Raw genomic sequence first — 15,594 nt, 5'->3', positions numbered from 1 at the left:
TTTCCACAGCAAGCCATCCTTCTTAACAGGTTTAACCCATTTTTCCCTAGATAGCAGGTATTTTTACTGTTAGTCAAAAATGTGTTTTAATTGTAATAATCACAATGTCAAATTTTAAATCATAAATCTCCTGATTTTTCCTAAAACAACTTAGGCTTAAGGTTACTCTTTAGACTAGGTCCTCTGTAACAAAAGTAAAAGGTGGCCAGAATGAAAAGGCAAGGAAAAAAAACTTAAGGGTAATGGGGTATTTAGAGGGAAAGTAAAAGAGAGATATTCTATTCACTTCTAAGTGTTCTAGGCAACTCCTAGGAAACCTCTGCAGGCTGGAGAGTTGAAGATGAATAAGAGGACCATTTGCAGAACCTACATGTGACTTCTGCTGCTTATGAGCTGCAGTTTTCAAAAAAAAAAAAAATCCATATGAGGCAAAGCTGGAACAAAGACCTGTGGAAATTCCCTGGTGACAGACAGGTGGACTAGAATGGGACTTAGCTTACTTCCTTCTCTTCTTGGTCATCAAAATAGGCATTTTCACTGTCATACAAGGAAAAATTTTTAAGGTACTTTAGATTTGTGGACAAGCCTGAGAGTTCTAGCCTTTTCAAATGGGGAAATATATTCTTAAGTTAGAGAAGAAAAGGCAAATAACCTAATAAAATATTTTTCTTCTTCAACATTTATTAGGACACTTGCTTTTAGTGTCTGAAGTACGACTGTTTTTTTAAAATGAGAGACTGTTTGAAACCAGTGTCTGAAAGAAAGGGGTAGATGTGACAGGAAGGGGTATACCAGAAGTTTTAACTCCACTGGCAATGTTTTATCTCATAATCTGGGTCATATAAACATAGGTGTTCATTTATTATTCCTTGTCTTTTTGTATGTGTGAAGTAGTTCATAAAATGTTTGAAAAAAATCAAAAGAAGAAATAAGGAGCCAGTAAACACTAATAAAAGTCATATAAAGTAGGGCATCAAGCTGATGGCAGGAGCCTTATTATCTTCTAGTTAATGTCGAAGTTAATGATAATGTCTAGTTAATGTCTAGTTACCATTTCTATTAAAATGAAAGAAGGAAAGAAAAGTTTTACACATGAACAAAATTCATTTGATTACCTAGCAAAGGAAAACAATAGTAAGCCGAGGCTGAGATGTCTGGAAGAAAACAGTACTTGACGTGCAACAGGGCTAGGAAACTCATTGTCTCTCTTCCTTAGGCTGCAGACTGTCAATCATTAGTAGTAATATTTTCTAATTGGCTTACTCTTTTCAGAACCAATGGTTTTTGAAATAAGTTAGCACCATACCTGAAGACACATTCTGTGTCCCCACTCTCTTTCTAATAGACAGTTCTCTCAGGTGTGTCCACTTGATATATATATATATATATATATATATATATATACCCAGTCAACTAGACTTATGAGGAAGGGCTCCATTCTTAAAAAAAAAAAAAAAAAAAAAAAAAAAGTACTATTTTTGAGCTAGTTGGGAGGGTTTTGCAGAGTCACAAATGAGAATAATTTCTAACCTGAAAACATAATTAGCTTTAAGACAAAAATTAGTATATCTTATATCTTTAGGGGAACTCCAGGGATTACCAACAACTAGTAACAAAAGATTCTCTCAAGAAGACTAATCGCAAAAAAAATGAGAAAAAGGTATTACAGGAAGATGATTTGTCAAGATCTAAAACTGCACGGTCCAATACAATACCAATAATCACATGTGATTAAATTTAAATGTAATCTAAAGAAAATTTAATAAAATTTAAAATTCAGATAAATACACTCATAAAACTATGAGTTTTATGAAACTATAAAACTATTCAGAAGAGAACTCCTTGCCATGATAAAGAGTATTTATGAAAAATGCAGAGCTAAATTACACTCAAGGCTGAAGATAAGAGCAAGAGAAAGCTGCCCACTTTCACCACTGCTGTTCAACATTACACTGGAAGTTCTAGTCAGAGCAATTAGAAACGAGAAAAAAATAAAAGCATCTAAATTGGAAAGGAAGAAGTAAAACTACCTCTATTTGCAGATGCCATGATCCTACATATAGAAAATACCAAAGAATCCACAAGAAAGCTACCAGAGCTCTCAGCTTTCAGCTATGCAAAGTTGCAGGCTACAAGATCAACAAACAAAAATCAGTTGTGTTTCTACACACCAACAATGAACAAACCAAAAAGGAAATTCAGAAAGTAATTCTATTTAAAATAGCATCTTAAAGATGCTAGGAAAATACCTAAGAATAACTTTAACCAAGAAAGTGAAAAACTTGTCCACTGAAAATTATAAAACATTGCTGAAAGAAATGAGACCTAAATAAGTGGAACGACATCTCATATTCATGAACAGGAAGACTTAATATTGTTAAGATGTCAATATTACCAAGTGATCTAAAATACAACACAATCGCGAGCAAAACTGCAACAGCCTTCTTTGCAGAAATGGAAAAGCCAATCCTCAATTTCATATGGAATTATAAGGGAGCCCAAAGAGAAAAAAAAAAATCTTGAAAATGAGAGCAAAGTTGAAAGACTTAACACTTCTTGATTTCAAAACTTACTATAAAGCTAGAGTAATCAAAACAGTGTGGTACTGCTATAAGGATAGACATATAGACCAATGGAATAGAACTGATCTTTGACAGAAGTGCCAAACCCATTCTGTGGGAGAGGACAGTCTCTTCAATAAATGGTACTAGGACAACTGAATTTCCACATGCAAAAGTATAAAGTTGGACCCCTACCTCACATCATATACAAAAATTAACTCAAAATGGATCACAGACCTAAGTATAAGAGGTACACCCATAAAACTCTTAGTAGAAAATACAGTAAATCTTCATAATCTTGAATTTGGTAATACATTCTTAGAAATGACACTAAAAGCATGAACAACAAAAGAAAAAAATAGATAAATTGGAACTTCATCAAAATTAAAACTTATGTAAATCAAAGGACATTATCAAAAAAGTGAATAGACAGCCCACAGATGGGAGAAAATATCTACAAATCATATATCTGGTGAAGGCTCAATATCCAAAATATATAAAGAACTCCTAAAACTCAACAACAAAAAGACAACCCAATTAAAAGATGGGTAAAGGTTTCAAACAGATATCTCTACAAAGAAGACATACAAACGGCCTGTAAACACAGGGAAATACTCAACATTATTAGTCATTACGAAATGCAAATCAAAACCACAAAAAGATACCACTTCATACCCACTAGGATGGCTATAATTTTAAAAAGAAGAAGGATGGGAGGAAGGGAGGAAGGAAGGATGGAAGGGAGGGAGGGAAGGAGAAAGGAAGGAAGAAATGTTGGTGAAGATGTGGAGAAATTGCTCATACATCACTGGTGGGCATGTAAAATGGTGAAACTGCTTGGGAAACAATGACTGCTCCTCAAAAAGTTAAATACAGAATTACTATATGACTCAACAATTCCACTCCTAGATATATATCCAACAGAAGTGAAAGCAAGGACTCAAAGAGATACTTGTATGTCAGTGTTCACTGAAGCACTATTCACAATAGCCAAAAGGTGGAAACAACCCAAGTGTCTATGAACAGATGAATGGATAAATAAAATATGGTATAGCTCTACAATGGAATAGTATTCAGCCATAAAAAGGAATGAAGTTATGATCCATGCTACAATATGGATGAACCTTGAAAACATGCTAAGTGAAATAATTCAGACAAAAAAGGACAAAGATTGTGTGGTTCCACTTAATATTAAATATTTAGAATAAGCAAATTCATAGAGACAGAAAGTAGAAGAGAGGTAACCACAGGCTGTGGGAGGGAAGAATGGGGAGTTTTTGTTTAATGGGTACAATTTCTGTTGGGGTGATGAAAATGTTTTGGACATAGTGGTGGTGGGTGTACAATTTTATGAATATAATTAGTGCCACTGGACTGTACACTTTAAAAGGGTTAAAATGGTAAATTTCATGTTATGTTTATTTTACCACAATAAAAAAAAGTTAAAATGGCAAATTTTATGTTTATATGCTTAACCACAAAAATATTTTTAATTCAGTTTCTAAGTTTCACTGGCCACATTTTAAGTGCTCAATATCCACATGTGGCTGGTAGCTACCAACAGCCATATTGGACAGTACATACATAAACCATTTGTAAGCCTACAGAAAGTTCTATTAGATAGTTCTTATCTAGAAGCTAAAACCGTCAGTTCCAAATGCAAGATAAATAATAATTTAGGAAAACAGGGTGAAAACTGTGCACTCAAATAAAGAGCATAGTCTAGAGGTTACCTCAGCATTCAGCTGCATCTTAAAATCATAAATAAGCAGTAGATGCATGCTTTTCTGGGCAACAGAAGAGTGTGTGGGGCCAGCACATTCTGCAAAGGTTTTAAGAAAATGAGTTTCAGAAATTAGGAGAACAGGCAACAAGTAGAATATTGGAAAGAAACTAATACCTGAGTCAGATCAGAGGTTTGTATCTTTTTCTGGGTTCTTAGTTTCCTTATCTATAAAAACAGAGGATTCAACTAGATGTTTTCTAACATCTTTCTAGGTCCTCAAGTGGATAATTCTAGATTCTTAATTTTTCTGATCTCATTGGTACCTTAAAAAAAAAAATGAGGAAAAACTGCTAACTAAGTAACTTTTTCAGGGTCAGCCTGAAAGATTAAAACTAAAATCCAACCAGGGTAAACTCTAGTTGTACTCAACACTGGCTGTACACGAGAATCAACTGGGAATTTGAAAAAGTAATAGAAAACACTTTCCTCTCCCTTTGTCAGGCAACCAAAGCTATATCCACACAGATTGCAACTGACAAGAAGGGAGTTATGTATATTACAAATACAATCCTCTGAATCTGAATGTGTATTACAAATACAGTCCTCTGATTCTGAATGTTCCGATCCAGGAGAACATCTGTCTGAAGGAGCCAAGTAGGAAAGAAACAGTGTATTACTAAAATAAGAATTTTGAAATGAATTCTCATATATTAAAAAGAGAATCTCCTGGGCTTCCCTGGTGGCGCAGTGGTTGGGAGTCCACCTGCTGATGCAGGGGACACGGGTTCGTGCCCTGGTCCGGGCGGATCCCACATGCCGGGGAGCGGCTGGGCCTGTGAGCCATGGCTGCTGGGCCTGCGCATCCGAAGCCTGTGCTCCGCAACGGGAGAGGCCACAACAGTGAGAGGCCCGTGTACCGCAAAAAGAAAAAAAAGAGAATCTCCTAGTAAAAAGTTTAAATGCTAGGTTTTCTACCTAAAGTTCATAGAAGGAAAAGAAGTATGCATAAAAGGGAAGACTTCTAGGGCTTCCCTGGTGGTGCAGTGGTTAAGAATCCGCCTACCAGTGCAGGGGACACGGGCTTGAGCCCTGGTCCGGGAAGATCCCACATGCTGCGGAGCAACTAAGCCTGTACGCCACAACTACTGGGCCTGCGCTCGAGCCCACGAGCCACAACTACTGAAGCCCACACGCCTAGAGCCCATGCTCCACAACAAGAGAAGCCACTGCAGTGAGAAGCCCTCTCACTGCAACGAAGAGTAGCCCCCCCGCTCACCGCAACTAGAGAAAGCCCGCACGCAGTAACGAAGACCCAATGCAGCCAAAAATAAATAAATAAATAAATAAAATTTATTGAGAAAAAAAAGAGAAGACTTCTTAGAGGCTGAAAGTTCGCATTTTAAAAAGGTCAAGCCATCAGTAAGCAGCTGTCCTGCAGATAGGACCGTAGGACACACACAACTGCTTTGAAACCTTTCTACCGGTAGCCTGCCAAGGGGATCCATCCTTTACTACTTGTTACAGAATTTAAATAAAACAAAAAACTAGCCTTTAAATGATTCACAATTAGACAATAAAGTGGGAAGATGAAGGGAGAAACTGCTTCCCAAAGATCACTGATGAAGATGATGGCTAACATCTGTTGGCAGGCTCTGTTCTAAGTACGTTCCAGATTTCATCTCACTGAATTCTCACAACCACCTTATGAGGTATGTACTATTATCAGTATTTTATAGTTAAGGAAACTGAGAGACAGAGGTTAGACAACTTGCTCAAAGTCACAGAGCTGGGAGTAAATAAGAGCTAAGTAAGATCTCAACCCTGTAAGTCTGATTCCAGAGCATGTGCTCTTAACCAGTATGCTCTACTGTCTGTCTGTCTCTACCACTTTGTGTGTCTATGTAGGTATGAGTGTCCACGACTGACTGTAGATGGAGATACAGATACAAAGAAGAGGAAGAAGAGGGGGAACAGAGAAGAGCATCAGACAGTGTGCTTGGGAGGACAGACTAAAGAATGGGACTCTAAGATATGTGCCTGAGGAAAAGGAAAATTACAAATTTTCCCTAATTCTCTTAGCTTGGACTATAATGCATATATCAAATTTCTAAGAAACAAGTAAAAGGTAAATGAAGCAAAGGACAAAGGAGAAACACTAGGTATTAAAATTAGAATCTGGGGATGAGGAGGAATAAGGTGAGCTATATAAGGAGAATATACTCTATATCAATCCAGTAATATTGAGAGGGAAATAAATGGCTGAGGGAAGAGGTTTTTCAGTTCATTAGGAAAGTACACTCTAGCAGAAGATAGAATATATGGATCGATAACATGAACATCACAGTCACCATAGAAGTATTATCCCAACTGTAAGCCAGTGAACTGACAATCTGGTTTACAAACTCAATGAGTTTGCATAGGTGAGGTGCTAAAACAGCTTTTAGGTCTCTAACCATGATAGAACACAGGCAATTGCAGCATCTCTCAACCAAACCCACGGAAGGCTAGTCAAATGAATTTTACGAAAATCTTCAAACCTAATTCTAGACATATATCTCAAAATTCTTTCTTGCCTAAACATCTTCCTCAAGTGGAACTGATGGGAGTTACAACAAATCACATTTTGATGATATTATTACTAAACTGTGAAATGGGCATGCAGCAGACAGGAAAGGGGCTAAAATAAAGGGGCCATGATAAACCATAAACTAGACAATAACTCTGGAAGTAAATTAAGGTTTGGCTACAATCTGGGATAAAAGATAAAGTCATGCTGAGGGGAAAAAAAGGCACACAACAGGGTGACCTTATCTCCTTGCTTTTATTCTTTGTTGTTAGACAACAAACAAAACGAGTCAGCAGGTGTATCATTACAAGGACCAAAAACAGCCTTTTTAATATGTAAATCAAACATACAAGCAAGATATCCCCGATTTATAAATGGTTATCTTGTGTTCATTGAGCGCTGGTGCAACGAAGACTAAACTAGTCATTGAGATCTAGAACTTCTCACCAATACACTCAGGTGGCAGAAGGGCTGTGGGAAGATTAATAAGGAACTTGCTGCAAAAAAGATGACATATGAAAGATTTAAAGGGCTTTCCAGATTATGAAGAATTTTTGCAACTCTCAAAATAAATTGAAGCCTCTTTCTTGACAAGGCAAGATACTCAGCAAGAGAGCAGATCTCACAATGCATATCTGGACTATAAAAGCAAGTAACTGAAGGCCCTTCCTAGAAATAGGTAAAAGTAATATACTACCATGGACACCAAAATACAGACAAGAAACAAGAACCCAAAACTTTTTAAAGGATACGGTCTGTACCAGGAAACAGTGTTCTTCCAGTCAACAGCTCGGCCATTATGCATCCCACTGACCAAATATCAACTGGCAAAATTAAAGAGAAATAAAAGTAATATAATGTCACTATTATCATACTTGGCTACAAATGGAACTATAGTTAAGGGGTGAAATACTGAAATTAATATTTAAGACATCCGAGGTTCAACAATCACACTCATTTTTATAGAAATAAATAAGCTAAGACCTTTACCACATTAAAGGGCTTCATGGGTGGGCTAAGTCAAAACATAGTTATGGCAAGAGAAATAAGCTGTTCACAAAAGGACAAAGGTTTCTTACTGGTAGAAATGATGGATTCTCCCAAGTAATATTGAGAGGTTAATATTATAAACCCAATGTCTTCAGGCAGGAGTACTCAGAGAATATGCTGAAAATATAAATAAGTAAAAAGCCAGGGCTTCCCTGGTGGCGCAGTGGTTGAGAGTCCACCTGCTGATGCAGGGGACACGGGTTTGTGCACCGGTCCGGGAAGATCCCACATGCCACGGAGCGGCTACGCCCGTGAACCATGGCCACTGAGCCTGCGCATCCGGAGCCTGTGCTCCGCAACGGGAGAGGCCACAACAGTGAGAGGCCCGCGTACTGCAAAAAAATAAATAAATAAAAAGCCAATTGCTAAATCACAAAGTTTGAAAAAACCCACTTTATCTGAGCAACTGAAATATTTTTCTATTCGTGGACTTAAAATGATCACTGAGGGAAGAAAAAAAATGTTTCTTCCTACTCCTGCCATCTCCACTTCTGAGAACCCCAAATACACACAACATAGTATTAATAAGGCCCTAAATAAAAGAGCAAGTAGTACCTGTCTGGTTGTAATGCATCCAGTTCAGCATGATCTCAGGAGCCCTGTACCACCTAGTGGCTACATAGCCTGTCATTTCATCATCTGTATGTCGAGCCAGTCCAAAATCCAAGATCTAAGGGAGAGAAGAGAAATCAGGCACTGGAACAAACTCCTAAGGCTTGTAAAGCAGGTGGGAAAAAACTCCAGTGCCTTATAAAAAGTGAGAATATAGCACTTTCATAAACATATTTCCTGGTCCATGCTTAGAATGCATGGGGAACACAGCAAGAACTTAAAAAAAAATGAAATCACAAAAAGCAAAACAAAAATGCCACTGCTAGGCATTTATCCAAGAGCAATGAAAATATATGTGCCACAGAAAGGCTTGCACATGAATATTCATAGCAGCTTTACACAGCCCTGAAATGGAACTGAAGCACATGTCTATCAATAGGTGGATGGATAAATAAATTGTGGTATAATCATAAAATGGATCTACTCAGCAACAAAAAGGAATGAACTACTGATACACACAATACAGATGGATCTCAATAATATTATACTAAGCAAAAGTCAGACACACATAGAAAAATACTGTATGATTCCACTTGTATGAAACTCCAGAAAAGATAAATCTACTCTATAGTGTCAGAAAGCAGATTGGTTGTTGTCTGAAGCCAGGGTTAGGGGTAGAGGTGTGGGGACTGGCTAGGAAGGGGGCACAAGGGAACTTTCTGGGGTGATGGACATGTTCTTTATCATAACTGTGTTGGTGGTTACGTAGCTATATAAGTTTGTCAAATGTACACTTAAAGTGTTGCACTTTATTGTAAATTATGTTTCCAAAAAATTGAGTAAAAAAAGAAATGAAACAAAAAATTCCAGAGTTGCTTGCTCTTTATAGATTATTTATCTCTTAGTTGAATTATTTTGAATAAGTGTGTTTCTGCCATTTTTTTCTCTTAGAAACCCATAAAATCTAATAATTACTCTTCAAGAGGACTGCTTACTTGATATTCACACTATAATTCTCCTTTATTATAACTAATATATTAAATTTCAATTTAACTTTATTTTAGAATGAAAACAAGACACTTGATGCTACCTTCAATATCACTTAAACTAAAGCTTACTAAATCTCTGGTTTAAATTTCAAAGTCTAATGATATTCCTAAGGACAATAAGAATTTTCAGGTTAAAAGTCATGGCTTTATAAACACATTCCCTATATAAATTTGCCTGGTTAGTTAAACATATAGTTACAAGGTGAAACAATTACCACTGTCACTTCATCCTACCTTCAGCTCACAGTCTTCATTCACAGCTAGATTACTAGGTTTTAGGTCCTAGGAAGCAAGTAAGAGAGAACAGGATCAACTTTATGACACATGGTAAATTCTTTCCCTAAGGGTAATGATGAAGTGCTAAACATAAAAGACTTCATCTAGGGCTTCCCTGGTGGCGCAGTGGTTAAGAATCCACCTGCCAATGCAGGGGACATGGGTTCGAGCCCTGGTCCAGGAAGATCCCACATGCCGCGGAGCAACTAAGCCCGTGCGCCACAACTACTGAGCCTGTGCTCTAGAGCCGGCAAGCCACAACTACTGAGCCCACATGCCACAACTACTGAAGCCCACACGCCTAGAGCCTGTGCTCCACAATGAGAAGCCCATACACCACAACAATGAGTAGCCCCTGCTCACCACAACTAGAGAAAGCCTGCGTGCAGCAACGAAGACCCAACGCAGCCAAAAATAAACATAAATTAAAAAAAAAAAAAGACTTCATCTAACTATAAACAATCTCCATTCTATAGTCACTATCTAGTCCTCATTAGCCTTAAATAGGTAAAAACTATATATCTTCATTCTTTAGTTAAACCTAGAGCAAAGTTGCAATCGCTCAATATTTCAATGGCTAAAATAAGCTTAGATTAGGATCTTGTCAATCTCCCTAGCCACCAGCACCCCAATAATTTAATCAAAAGACAATACCTACCCTGTGAATTATGTCGGCTGAATGTATATACTGTGAAAAAGCAAAAACTCAGTTATGTCCAGCCTCCTACTGTCATATGACATATTTGAAGTACATTTTTATGAGTCAATAAGAAATGCTAGTATTAACAGCAGGATTAGCAATCAGAACAAGTAATTATCAGTAGTCTGTACATTTATCATAACTATGATTTCCATACCATCAACTCTGTTCACAGAGCTGGAGTATGAGTGAAATAGAGCTTTCAACCTGTTTCCTGGTGGGTGCTCTGGAGCACAATAAGGACTCAAAGATGCTAAATATTAAAGGTGGTTTAATTTAAAAACTGCCCCTGCCACAAATAAATTAGGCTTCTTGAGGATGTTTTCAAAGTTTCAACATGACACTGACCAGATATTAGATTACATCAAGAAATTATTATTATTGTTTAGATGTAATAATGAAGAGTCTTTAACTCTCAGACATGCCTACAGAAGTATTGATGGGTGGAGTGATATGATGTCTAGACTTGCCTTAAAATAATCCAGGGTTTGGGGGAATACAAAAGAAACAAGATTAACCATATGTTGGTAATTGTGGTCGCTGAATAAACACAGGGGTTCATTATACTATGATTGTACTTGTGATTTCTGTATTTGAAATTTTCCATAAGAAAGTTTTGTTTGTTTTCCCTTAAGCCCTAAATAGAAGGGAAAGAGGGAGAGAGAGAATTCATTCCTCAAAATTATTACTAATACTGACTGTACCTTGAGACCTCGGAGAATCTGGTAGATAAGGAACTGAACGTGGTCATCCGTAAGCTTCTGACATTTCACAATGTTGTTCAGATCTGCCCCCATGAGATGGGTCACCAGGTACCTAGAAATTAATGGACAGTTACACAATAATCCAGAACCCTAAGAAAGCTCTGATCTTCAAAAGACTGTTAGAAGTCCACTCAGTAAGTACCGCAGTGACACCTAAAAGCTTAGTAGCTACTCACACGCGGCTTGTTTCCAACATCACTATTCTAACTTTACTACCTGTCGTCTATTTTTCTGAAAATTTTTATACTAGTTCCTACTTGACATCTTTTCCTAGGTTCTCTAAAGAAAAGAAAAAAAACAAAAATGGAGATTAGAATGATAAATGTGTTAGTATCATTTTTCTTAAAAATGATATTATTGTATGAGAAATACACAGTATAACTAAATGCATGGCCATATTTTTAAATCCGCCATTACATTTCTCACCTCATTATATATCCTGTAGGGTCTAAAATAGGAGTATCTTCAAATGAACTTATTTACAAAACAGAAGCAGACTCACAGACATAGAAAACAAATTTATGATTACCATGCGGGGGAGGGATAAATTAGGAGTTTTGGATTAGTGATTCAGAAATATATGTATATAAATAAAGAGAATACTGCTGTACAGTATTCTGCTGTACACCAGAAACTAACACAACATTGTAAATCAACTATACCTCAATTAAAAAATAAATAAATAAAATAGGAGTATCTTTAAATTTTCAAATTATACCTCTCCTTTTTCAGGAATGACTGGTAAAAGGATATTGTTCACTGACAATATTCCTGCATTTACTTTAAAGGAAGGAGGAACAAAATTTATCTGCAAGCAAGATGAGGCATTCTAGAACTTCTCCCCACAGGTGTGGTGCTGGATATGTATCCTGTCCTTACATCATAAGATTAGGGAATGATTACATTCAAGTCCAACAGGTTCACCACAGATATTCTAGATGCAATGCCTTACTCACTCATTACCGTATCACACTGCTACGGGAACATAACAACCACAATCAGTACTAAAGAAGTGGAGTTTTTAAAAATTCAGTTAGGTTTTATCTAGTATGAGAATGATTACCCATTCCTGAGGCTGAATAATAATGTATATCAGTTGAGCTATAAAAAAATGCTGATTTCATGTCATTTCAATTTTTATTTTTGATAAATTTGGAAGAAAAGAAACCAGGTCAGTAAATTTAAATATACTATTAATGTCTTACATGACTATATATGTGTATAACCTCTCTTTACACACACACACACACACACACACACACACACACACACCACCACATTTATTACTTTCTTTCCTCAAAGAAGAATTAAAATTTTTCTTTTTCTGTTTCCTAATTTCCCTGTTGGGCTGCTATGGTCAGTTCCCAATTTGATGAAGAGCAATAGGACTTAGCATAGATGTAACCTTAAGTTAGATTTTTTAGCCCTTCATATTTTTAAAACTTGCATGTTTATATTGCCTTGAGGAAAGAGTATACTCTGTCACTTAAAGACTATATTGGATTTTTGGAAATATTTTCACAAAGGTTGCTCTGATTTAAGAGATGCTCCAAGCTCAACATAACATAATCAAAGGCATTCGTGCTTATTCTGTGCCAAGCACTATTTATTATGCCCGTGTCTCATACACTCTTCCCAACAAAGCTGTAAGGTAAGTTCCATTAGTATTCCCATTTCCCTGAGGAGGAAACACAAGACAGAACAAGTATATATAACCTGCTCAAGGTTAAAAGAGTGGTAATGTCAGGGGCTGAATCCACAACTGTTTGATCTTAGAGAATATGATCTTAAATCACAGCCCATACTGCCTCCAAATTCTTCCAGTTGACAGAGAATTTAAGTCAAGAGAATGATTTCTTTTAAGTTTTATAAATGTTGCAATATTCCATCCTAATCACAGTCACTGTATTTTTTTAACCCCAAATTGATACAAAATCCGACAAATACGAGAATGTTGTGAATAACTGGTTAATATTGTGAAATCAGAACTTCCCCCAGAAAATCTGGGATAATGGTTGCCATATCCATAATACCAATTATGACAATTTGCAAGGCTCAGGTTGAGGAAGAGGGAATCCAATTTTTGTTTTATAAGACTGTTTTGCAAATAACTACATTTTATGACATTGAATAGTAAGAGGATTATTCTTTCAACTTTCAAACATATTTTTAAGGAGAAAAGGTAAAAAAAGGAAATACTGTTCTGCATGATTCTACCTAGAAATCTATCTTAATTTGTCTTGAAATAAAACCTAAAAATCTTAACTCTCTAATGTCTGCGCTAGTTCTCAAAGGTGTTAAGCAGTACTACCAAAGCAAACATAGTAATTTCAAGTCTGAGTATTGGGTTTAAATGGTTACCAATAACTTAAAAAACCCTATACAGACAGAAGACCACTAACTGCACAGCCTGAGAGAGCGAGCATGCTTTTAGTTAGAATATTCCACCACTGGGCTTCCCTGGTGGCACAGTGGTTAAGAATCCGCCTGCCAATGCAGGGGACGTGGGTTTAGAGCCCTGGTCTGGGAAGATCCCACATGTCGCGGAGCAACTAAGTCCATGTGCCACAACTACTGAGCCTGCGCTCTAGAGCCCGTGAGCCACAACTACTGAACCCACGTGCCACAACTACTGAAGCCTGCGCGCCTAGAGCCCGCGCTCCGCAACAAGAGAGGCCACTGCAACGAGGAGCCCATGCACTGCAACGAAGAGGAGCCCCCACTCGCCACAACTAGAGAAAGTCCGCACACAGCAACGAAGACCCAACTCAGCCAAAAAATAAATAAATAAAATATATTTATTTTTTAAAAAAGAAAAAAGAATATTCTACCACTGTGTAATTCCCTTTAAGTCCCCTCCCCATCAGAGACCACATTCATTTTATCACTAAAATTTCCAGACACCGGGAGAGACTGTCAAGACATTATATAAGTACATAAGGTTAATCAGTCTATATAGTGATAACTATCAAACGTTGCTGCTAGGCTCCAATCAAATCAGCTGAACCACATTATTCATGGCAGATGTGTCTGGCAGGAACTAACCTAATCACTATATGTTGTTTCCACGAAGCCCAAAAGACCAATCCATGAAAACCAATTGTCAAATTCCAACTCATCACATATAGAAAGGTTTTTGAAATAAATTTTGCAACAGTGGACAAAAGCAAGTGTTGTGCAAAGTTCCTGAATGCTTATGGAAGACATAACAATTTCTAAAAGTAGTGAACCAGGAAGTGGGAGGAAAATGTTGATGGGCACATTTTAAATAAGCCAGTCCCAAAAGGAGCATTAATAGATGCCACATAGGGGCTTCCCTTGTGGCACAGTTGTTAAATCTGCCTGCCAATGCAGGGTACACGGGTTCGAGCCCTGATCCGGGAAGATCCCACATGCCGTGGAGCAACTAAGCCCGCATGCCACAACTACTGAGGCTGAGCTCTAGAGCCCGTGAGCCACAACTACTGAAGCCCATGCACCTAAAGCCTGTGCTCTGCAACAAGAGAAGCCACTGAAATGAGAAGCCTGTGCACCGCAACGAAGAGCGGCCCCCGCTCACTGCAACTAGAGAAATCTGCGCAGCAACGAGGACCCAATGCAGCCAAAAATAAATAAATTTAATAAACTAAAAAAAAGCAGATGCCACATAATTTCTATAGTATTAGTCTCTACAAAGCAATTACATTTAATTGCTTAATTAATTACATTTTAGTAAAGACATGCCTATTACTGTCAGTGTTCAGAACACCTCAAATAATTAAATCTGACCAACAGCTGGAAAGCTACCTAGTTCCCCCATCTTTAAAAAGGAATTAGATAAGTAGGGCTTTATTAGGTAGAGGGCTGAAAATATGATTTCACAGCCTGATGATACAAATCTTGTTTTCCACTTTTCTTGTGAGGATGGTTTCCTTTAAACTTAAACTATAAAGAGCATAAACCATCATTTCTCAAAGTAAAATGTACTGTACCAGCAAAAAGGCAGAAGTCTACAATAAGTGGTTTTCAGTACTCAAGACAGCACCCCATTTAGAGCTTCATTTATTAAGCGCTTCTTGGATAACACCCAATTGTCAAAGACTCCTACTCTACTGCCTTTTCTTTTTTTGAAGCATAATACAATCAGAACCTATGTAGAAAAAAATCTCTTCTATATCTATAGTTTGGCATCTCTACTACCGTCAGCCCTATTTGATAAAATAATTATCAAAAAGGGCAAAAAACATTTCCATATTAAAACAAAGTATTTAAAATAACCATAGGGATTGACAATTCGTAACCACATGCTTCTGAAATACACCCAATGATCCTTGGGACTCACTACAGCCTATTCTGAAAACAGCAGAGTGA

At 37.2% G+C, this 15,594-nt stretch overlaps 1 protein-coding gene across 4 annotated transcripts in view; it reads right to left on the bottom strand.

The window, feature by feature from the left end:
* Positions 1-15,594, bottom strand: part of MAPK14 (mitogen-activated protein kinase 14) — a 73,390-nt gene that overhangs the window by 19,133 nt on the left and 38,663 nt on the right. For all 4 annotated transcript variants that reach the window (XR_004352342.1, XM_032650217.1, XM_032650216.1 and 1 more), the window contains exons 4-8: positions 11,185-11,296; positions 10,439-10,468; positions 9,739-9,786; positions 8,459-8,573; positions 7,606-7,677 (exon numbers count right to left, since the gene is read on the bottom strand). Coding sequence is in view for 3 of the 4 variants with exons in the window: in XM_032650217.1 (XP_032506108.1) it covers positions 7,606-7,677; positions 8,459-8,573; positions 9,739-9,786; positions 10,439-10,468; positions 11,185-11,296 (377 nt within the window). In the remaining variant the exon portion in view is untranslated. The remainder of the gene's footprint in view (positions 1-7,605; positions 7,678-8,458; positions 8,574-9,738; positions 9,787-10,438; positions 10,469-11,184; positions 11,297-15,594) is intronic.

The sequence above is a fragment of the Phocoena sinus genome, chromosome 11 (genome assembly GCF_008692025.1).
Source record: "Phocoena sinus isolate mPhoSin1 chromosome 11, mPhoSin1.pri, whole genome shotgun sequence".
Classification (NCBI taxonomy): Eukaryota; Metazoa; Chordata; class Mammalia; order Artiodactyla; family Phocoenidae; genus Phocoena; species Phocoena sinus.
Note: the sequence above shows the minus strand (reverse complement) of the source record. Positions and strands in the feature narration are given on the sequence as shown.